This window comes from Artemia sp. Qi Xiang Cuo, chromosome 7, assembly GCF_049724085.1.
Source record: "Artemia sp. Qi Xiang Cuo chromosome 7, ASM4972408v1, whole genome shotgun sequence".
In the NCBI taxonomy this organism is placed as follows: domain Eukaryota; kingdom Metazoa; phylum Arthropoda; class Branchiopoda; order Anostraca; family Artemiidae; genus Artemia; species Artemia sp. Qi Xiang Cuo.
Genome location: NC_142800.1, coordinates 20,322,335 through 20,331,930, shown reverse-complemented (window position 1 = coordinate 20,331,930; position 9,596 = coordinate 20,322,335). Strand labels below are relative to the sequence as shown.

General features: G+C 36.0%; 1 protein-coding gene across 1 annotated transcript in view; it reads right to left on the bottom strand.

Moving 5' to 3' along the window:
- Nucleotides 1-9,596, bottom strand: part of LOC148950038 (uncharacterized) — a 48,420-nt gene continuing 38,824 nt past the window's right edge. Inside the window, exon 3 of the mRNA XM_089091769.1 lies at nt 1-719. Within this exon, the coding sequence (XP_088947895.1) occupies nt 1-719 (719 nt within the window). The remainder of the gene's footprint in view (nt 720-9,596) is intronic.

Sequence of the window (9,596 nt, the reverse complement as noted above, 5' to 3'; positions counted from 1 at the left end):
TCACATTTTGCATTCGTACGGTTTATCCCCAGTATGAGCTCTCATATGCTGATTTAAATTACCCTTCCGAGAAAAACTTCTTTTGCACATTTTGCATTCGTACGGTTTATCCCCAGTATGAACTCTCATATGCTGATTTAAATTACCCTTCCGAGAAAAACTTCTTTTGCACATTTTGCATTCGTACGGTTTATCCCCATTATGAATTCTCATATGCTGATTTAAATTACTATTCTGAGAAAAAATTCTTTTGCATATTTTGCACTCGTATGGTTTATCACCATTATGAGTTCTCCTATGCTTGTTTAAGTTGCTCTTATAAGAAAATCTCTTCTTGCACATTTTGCATTCGTACGGTTTATCCCCAGTATGAGCTCTCATATGCCTGTATAAGCAACTATTCTGAGAAAATCTCTTCTTGCATATTTTGCATACGTAAGGTTTATCCCCAGTATGAACTCTCATATGCTGATTTAAAGTACTGTTCCGAGAAAAACTTCTCTTGCATATTTTGCATTCATATGGCTTATCACCATTATGTGTTTTCATATGCCTGTTTAGGTTTCTCTTGTCAGAAAACCTTTGCTTACATATTTTGCATTCGAACGGTTCATCTCCAGTATTAACTCTCATCTGCTGATTTAAAATGTTCTTCAGAGACGAGTGATCCTGCAGCTGCAGGGCATGACTGTCCCTCGCTTGTTGTTGATGTTTTATGCCTGAAAATAAAAAAAATATTCAAAGAAATGGTCCATAAATTGATATTTTTGGGGAGAAAAGGTACTGTCTCAAAATCAATAGAATTGTCTGCATAGTTTTGGAGCTGATATAATATTAAAAAGATGAAAGCGGTGTGAAAATGTGTTTTCCTATAAATTCAATTTAACACTTTTTAGCTATGGGGAAAAATTCGATATCCTACTTATAGAGCTATCCACACAGCTACATAACTCGACGGCAAGTGTGGTGTTTACAAGTCAACTTACTAAAGACTTTACGAAAGCTGATGTTTTGATCTTATGTTTTTTATGCTTTCCTCTTCCCCCAAAAATCCTAACCCTAGAAATTTTCTGCCCCAAGCTCAGAATAAAAGCTAAATTATTTTATACTCTTGGGGTATTAAGCTATTTTTCAAACTAAGACAATGCTACTTAAATAATACCAAAAGCAAGCAGTAGACGTTAAATTAATGTCCAATTCAAAGACATTCAATCTTGACATGGCTTAGACCTACCGGTTTTTTGTTGTGAAACTAATTAACTTCTTAGATCAAAAATTATTTCACTTGAATGGTCTCTGTAGTGTTTTCAGAAGCAGGGTAATGAGCAGCCTGGATAATTGGGTTAACGATGACTCCGCTTTGCTCTACTTACTATACTGAAGCCTGTTGGGTAAAATGGATGATATCTGTGAAAAGCTTTCCAGAGTAATAATTATTTTAAAAATACGTATTTTTAACAGTGTACTTTAAATTTTCTAAAACGGACAAAAAATAAAATCACTATAATATCCATGATGACTGGAAACAACTTCATGAAATGAACTGATTGTTTAATATGTAATGGTATAAAATCCTGGAAATCCGAGCAATTCTAGATTAGATTTATTTGACAGCAATTTTTTATTTTTCAATGTTATAATTATAAGAACTATTTATTTTAATTTTTACTCATAATAACAAATTAACTATTCATCTACATCAGTAGTCTACCTGTTACCTTTACATTGAATGTGATTATCCATTTGATGCAATTCTGTTATTTCGGTTCGCTTCTGTTCATTTTCGGGTTCAAATATGCTTTAAAAGTAATTTCTGATTACTTTAATATTTAATTACTTTTCTTTGAAAAATACTTCTTTTTCAGAATGTTTTAAGAATGTTAATTTAGATTGCCAAACATTTGTTCTTGGTTACTGTCATGATACTTCTCTAGTTTTTAGGTTGCTGACTTAAGAATTCGAATATCGGATTCTAATTTAAATTCTTAAGCTGCATAAGGCGATTTGAGCTTTGACTTTATCACGATTTGAGCTTTGAATATAGTTTGACTTTATCACAACTCTATTTTTTTTAAACAATGAAAAACTTTAGCGTAAAGAGCGAGGCGTTGAAGAGGGGACAGCCCCTTTCATGCACGGAATAATTTCTGTTCGTTTCAAGTTTTAATGTCGTTCCTTACTTTCAGTTAAAAAAAAACTTGTTTTCTTATTTAATTAAATTCAGGAGTCAGATGACATAGCTCTCAAACTCATTCAATGCTGTTTCGTTTTGGTTTGAGTGAATGAATGTTGTTCTTTGGCACCCGCATTGAATATATTTTGTCGTTTCACACTGAAGAAGAGAGTCGTTTTTACCCTCAAAATGTTCGCTTTGTTGTGTTTTTTTAGTATTTTCATTTGGCCTTTAAAAACCCCATTTTTGCTCGTTTTTCTTTCTTTATGTCTTCAGTATGATTATTTTATAAGTTTCACCCAGCTTGAAATCAAGGTTTGGAACGGTCCTTAATGTAAGTTTTTATTCAACAGTAATTTAAAAATAATATAAATGAAAAGTTCCTTTTGGGAGAATTTTCATAAAATTTCATATGAAAATTGAATAACAGAATAAATATATAATAGATGCATCACTCAGGTCCCTTTATTTCTGACAATTTTACTTCTTCATTTTTTACTTTGATGTGAGCCTTTGATAGGATGTTTTACAAAATATGTCATTCTGATGCATATAATGACTTTTTATTTTGTTCAGAATTCCTCCCGAAATGTCCCAAAAGTTTAAACTTAATACCCTATTCATTCTTGAAGCATTTCAAATTCCTCATTTTGACAACCTGGATGCAAGGATGCTGTGGAAAATTTGCCATCCCGACAACCTGGATGTATGTAATGATTTTATATTGTGTTCAAAATTTCTCTCAAAATCTCTTAGAAGTCAGAAATTAATACGCTAATCCGTCTTAAAGCATTTCACATTCATTCTCATGAAAACCCTGCTGCAAATAATGTATTTTGATCAAGGTAGAGATCCCCCTCAATATTCCATGAAATTTTCAACTTAACATCTCCTAAAATATTAGAAACATACCGATTCTGCAACCTGGATTCACATTTTGTTTTGAATTAGGTCAACATTCAAATCAATATTTCCTGAAATTTTCAGCCTAATTTTCTTAGCCCTGCCTTAGATATTGCAGATAAACCATATTGACAACAGGGATGCCCATATTGTTTTTAAGTTCAGCATTCCAATTAACATTCTCTGAAGGTTTCAACTTAATAGTCCTTAATAGTTCTTGAGATATTGAAGATATGCAGTTTTACAGCTTTTATGAATATAGAATATTTTGATTTAATCCATCATTCCCCTTACCAGTCCTTGAAAGTTTTAACTTAGTAATGGTTAACTTAAATAAAACGTTTATTTAACCAAAAATGCAAAATCACCTGGCACAAGCAGTCGAAAGTAGTCAAAGCAGCAAAAGCAGCAAAAGTCACAGTTACTAGTAGTTGTAGTCAAAATCTTAAGAATTCCTAGTTAAAGTTGCGAGTAGTCAAAGTTGCGAATAGTTGCAGTTGCGTGTTGTCGCAGTAGTAGTGGTAGTTTTGCCCTGAAATTTGTATGTAGTGTGTTCTTATTTACCCCACCATCTTCCTCAACATACCCTGAAGTTTCACCTTAATAGCCTTGCCTTAGTCTCCTCAGGCACACCCAAGATCAGAAATTCCCACCCTTCCATTCTAAATGATAAATTGTATTTGTAAACAAAAAACAAACTGTTTGATTTTATACCTTTTCTGCGGGGGCTGTGGGGGGCATGGCATCTCTAGAGGATTAGCTACTAGGCTTTTTATGTATTATAAATAAAATGGTTATATCGAAATTTTTATTGGTGTTGAGAGGAGGGGTATCTAACAAGTTGAGAGGGTAAGATCCTTGCCCTCTGATCACTTTTTAGTATCCTTCTCAACATGCCCTGAAAGGTAGTGTTTAGTTGTGTTCCCCCCCTCAACATTTCCTGACAGTAGTTGCAAGTGGACATAGTCGGAGTCGCCTTTAGTTCCAGCCAAGATCAGAAGTAGCCCCAGTCATAATTGGTTGTGTCTAAGCCGCAAGTAGTCACAGTTGCAATGAATCGCAGTCAAAAGTAGTCATAGTCAGAGAAAAAAGCCTTTTCTGTAGAGGTGACAAGTAGGCGTAGTTTCAGATAAAGGATAAGCATTAGTAGCAGCCATAAAAGTTTTAAGCTATTACTCTTAGCCATTCCCGAGATATTGCAGATGCACCCTTTTGATGACCTACATGCCTATAATATCTTCTGATTTAGTTCAACATCTCTATCAGTATTTTCTGAAGTTTCATCTTAGTGCCCTGAGCCTTTTTGAAAACACCTAGGATTGAACACCCCTCCTTGCCCAATGAGAGATCTTGCATGTAAATAATGGACAGATTGAATAATTTACAACCCTTATCCTGGAGGCTGAGGTAACGCAGCGTTTTTCTTTTCAAGATTTCAGCCAGTGTTGAAAGGAGGGTAGCTAAAAAGGAAAAAGGGGAGCTGATTGCCCTTCAATCCATTTTCAACAGTCTTCTTGATATACCCAGAAAGTTCATACTTACCTCAGCTGTTCCTAAGATATTGATGATACGCCCTCTTTAAAAATATTCAATTGAATGAGTCCTTTCTGCAATTTTTAGAACCACCCTCTTCCATATGAAAGCTCCACGAAAAAAAAAACAACAGATAAATATTGCATTTAAGCCTTATGACTCGTTTTTGTCAGCAATAAATAAAAAAACAAGTTTTTTCAATTAAAGTAAAGAGAAACTTCAAAAAGGGCTCATTTGATTGGAAATTGAAATGGCTAGTGTCCTTTTTAATAGTCGAAAGTGGTTGGAAGGCTAACAAACACCCCTTCCACTCCCAACATTTATCCAAACACATCCAATCAAAATTTTGAGATAGCCATTTTGTACAAAGCAGTTGAAAGGTCCGGAACCATCCCCTTCCATATGAAAGCTCCAAGAAAAAAAAAAAAACAGATAAATATTGCATTTAAGCCTTATGGCTCGTTTTTGTCAGTGATAAATAAGAAAAACAAGTTTTTTTCAAATTAAAGTAAAGAGAAACATCGAAACCTATAACGAACAGCAATTGTTATGTATACGAGAGGATATACCCCTTACCCAATATCTCGCTCTTTACGCAAAAGTTATTTTTTAGAACATTCAAAAAACTTATTATTTTAATTAAACGGCCTTTGTTTTTCAAAAGTCGTTCTTAAAGAACTGGAACAAAAAGTCAAACTTTAGCGTAAATAGCAAAGTATTGAGGAGGGGTCGGTTCCCTTAATAAATATAATTATTTTTGTTCTTTTTAAGTATTCATGTTGCTATTTACTTTCAGTTGAAAAAAAAATTGTTTTTTTAAATTGAATTTCGGATTGTTTTTTAAATAATACTGGAAAATTTGGCTCCCCTTAATGGAACACCCTCCTCCCCAAGGAGTCCCTCAATGGAAAGTGGTTCCCACTTAAAAGTTCCCCCGCCAGGAATATTCCCCCAGACAATTCCATTCTTGCTGAAAATTCCCCCCGGAAAATTTCTTGCGGAAGATTCTGGGTAGAAAAAAAAAATTCTTGGCGCATTTTCATTTGAAAAAGATTTTAATTTCGGATTGTTTTAAATCATGCTGAAAATCTCCTCCTCTGTGGAAAAATTTCCCTACAAATTCCCTGTCCCCTAGTAGAAAGTTTCTCCCGCAGGAAATTCCGTCTGGAGAACTTACCCCGTGGAAAACTCCCCCATGGAGAATTTCTCCCGTGGAAAATACCCCTTCCCTACGAAATGATACTCTAGACAACACCAACCCGGTAAAAATTTCCCCTCGAACACTTACCCTTAATATCTCCACATGTGAAATTGAGTCGGCAAAGAGAAAGCAAGACTAATAAAAAGAATTTCGCATAGGAATTCTGGCTAATTCCCCTAGAAAGCTCGACCCCCCTGAAAACTTCTCTCCCCATGGAAATTCTCCCCTTGGAAAAATCCCCATCAGAAAATTCACCCTACCTCCTCAACCGAGAAAGGTATGCATGCTTCCCCATAACAAGTAATATACGTAAACAATGGGCACATTTTATAACTTGAGACCTTTCCCCAGAGGCTGTGGGGGGTTAAGTTTTCTCCAAAGGCATAGTTATTGGGTCTATCAACTATGATGAACAAAATGTTTATCTAAAAACTTTTATCAGACAAATTTAAAGATAAATGGCGTTGGGGGGGGGGGGGTAGTTTCCCGTCGATCGTTTTTGGCACAATGTGTTATTTTTTTTCTTGGTCTTTGACCAAGGCACTTCGTATCAAAGGAGTTGCCGTAGAAACTTCAATAAGGGCTCATTCGATTGGAAATAGGAGTGGCTTGTGCATTTTTTAATAGTCGAAAGTAATTGGAAGGCAACTAACACCCCTTCCACGCCCCCAATTTCCCCAAACACGTCCAATCAAAATTTTGACATAGCCATTTTGTTCAGCGTAGTTGATTTTCACAGAGAAATTGTGTTTTTGAGGAGGACACTCCCCCACAGCCCTCAGGGCAAAGGTTGTAAATTATGCCCTGGGGGCATATAAGGTTTTTATAGAAAGCGTTGTCAAAGAACCTCAAAAAAGGCTCGTTGGATTGGAAATTCAAAGGGCTAGTGCCTTTTTTAATAGTCGAAAGTGATTAGAGGGCAACTAGCCCGCCTCTCACGCCCACCTTTTGCTCAAACACATCCAATCAAAATTTAAGATAGCTATTTTGTTCAACGTAATTGAAAGTTCCGGAAATTAGGTCTTTGAGGATTAAAATCCACCCCCGCCCCCCCCCCCCCCCACAGCCCTCAGGGCAAGGGTTGTAAGTTATGCCCTGGGGGCATATAAGGTTTTTTATAGAAAGCGCTGTCGGAGAACCCTAAAAAAGGGCTCATTTGATTGGAAATTGAGAAAGTTAGTGCCCTTTTTAATAGTCAAAAGTGATTGGAAGGCAACAAACACCCCTTCCACGCCCACCATTTATCCAAACACATCGAATCAAGATTCTGAGATAGCCATTTTGTTCAAAGCAGTTGAAAGGTCCGGAAATTATATCTTTGAGGATGACACTCCCCACACAGCCCTCAGGGCAAGGGTTGTAAGTTATGCCCTGGGGGCATATAAGATTTATATTGAAAGATTTGTCTTGAGATATTGAAGATATGCAGTTTTACAGCTTTTATGAATATAGAATATTTTGATTTAATCCATCATTCCCCTTACCAGTCCTTGAAAGTTTTAACTTAGTTAAACCACCATTTATCCAAACACATCGAATCAAGATTCTGAGATAGCCATTTTGTTCAAAGCAGTTGAAAGGTCCGGAAATTATATCTTTGAGGATGACACTCCCCACACAGCCCTCTGGGCAAGGGTTGTAAGTTATTCCCTGGGGGCATATAAGATTTATATTGAAAGAGTTATCTTGAGATATTGAAGATATGCAGTTTTACAGCTTTTATGAATATAGAATATTTTGATTTAATCCATCATTCCCCTTACCAGTCCTTGAAAGTTTTAACTTAGTAATGGTTAACTTAAATAAAACGTTTATTTAACCAAAAATGCAAAATCACCTGGCACAAGCAGTCGAAAGTAGTCAAAGCAGCAATTAGTAACAGTCACAATATCCGTTGCAAGTAATCACAGTCGTAGGGACGAGTAGTCACAGTTACTAGTAGTTGTAGTCAAAATCGTAAGAATTCCTAGTTAAAGTTGCGAGTAGTCAAAGTTGCGAATAGTTGCAGTTGCGTGTTGTCGCAGTAGTAGTGGTAGTTTTGCCCTGAAATTTGTATGTAGTGTGTTCTTATTTACCCCACCATCTTCCTCAACATACCCTGAAGTTTCACCTTAATAGCCTTGCCTTAGTCTCCTCAGGCACACCCAAGATCATAAATTCCCACCCTTCCTTTCTAAATGATAAATTGTATTTGTAAACAAAAAACAAACTGTTTGATTTTATACCTTTTCTGCGGGGGCTGTGGGGGGCATGGCATCTCTAGAGGATTAGCTACTAGGCTTTTTATGTATTATAAATAAAATGGTTATATCGAAATTTTTATTGGTGTTGAGAGGAGGGGTATCTAACAAGTTGAGAGGGTAAGATCCTTGCCCTCTGATCACTTTTTAGTATCCTTCTCAACATGCCCTGAAAGGTAGTGTTTAGTTTTGTTCCCCCCCTCAACATTTCCTGACAGTAGTTGCAAGTGGACATAGTCGGAGTCGCCTTTAGTTCCAGCCAAGATCAGAAGTAGCCCCAGTCATAATTGGTTGTGTCTAAGCCGCAAGTAGTCACAGTTGCAATGAATCGCAGTCAAAAGTAGTCATAGTCAGAGAAAAAAGCCTTTTCTGTAGAGGTGACAAGTAGGCGTAGTTTCAGATAAAGGATAAGCATTAGTAGCAGCCATAAAAGTTTTAAGCTATTACTCTTAGCCATTCCCGAGATATTGCAGATGCACCCTTTTGATGACCTACATGCCTATAATATCTTCTGATTTAGTTCAACATCTCTATCAGTATTTTCTGAAGTTTCATCTTAGTGCCCTGAGCCTTTTTGAAAACACCTAGGATTGAACACCCCTCCTTGCCCAATGAGAGATCTTGCATGTAAATAATGGACAGATTGAATAATTTACAACCCTTATCCTGGAGGCTGAGGTAACGCAGCGTTTTTCTTTTCAAGATTTCAGCCAGTGTTGAAAGGAGGGTAGCTAAAAAGGAAAAAGGGGAGCTGATTGCCCTTCAATCCATTTTCAACAGTCTTCTTGATATACCCAGAAAGTTCATACTTACCTCAGCTGTTCCTAAGATATTGATGATACGCCCTCTTTAAAAATATTCAATTGAATGAGTCCTTTCTGCAATTTTTAGAACCACCCTCTTCCATATGAAAGCTCCACGAAAAAAAAAACAACAGATAAATATTGCATTTAAGCCTTATGACTCGTTTTTGTCAGCAATAAATAAAAAAACAAGTTTTTTCAATTAAAGTAAAGAGAAACTTCAAAAAGGGCTCATTTGATTGGAAATTGAAATGGCTAGTGTCCTTTTTAATAGTCGAAAGTGGTTGGAAGGCTAACAAACACCCCTTCCACTCCCAACATTTATCCAAACACATCCAATCAAAATTTTGAGATAGCCATTTTGTTCAAAGCAGTTGAAAGGTCCGGAACCATCCCCTTCCATATGAAAGCTCCAAGAAAAAAAAAAAACAGATAAATATTGCATTTAATCCTTATGGCTCGTTTTTTTCAGTGATAAATAATAAAAAAAAGTTTTTTTAAAATTAAAGTAAAGAGAAACATCGAAACCTATAACGAACAGCAATTGTTATGTATACGAGAGGATATACCCCTTACCCAATATCTCGCTCTTTACGCAAAAGTTATTTTTTAGAACATTCAAAAAACTTATTATTTTAATTAAACGGCCTTTGTTTTTCAAAAGTCGTTCTTAAAGAACTGGAACAAAAAGTCAAACTTTAGCGTAAATAGCAAAGTATTGAGGAGGGGTCGGTTCCCTTAAT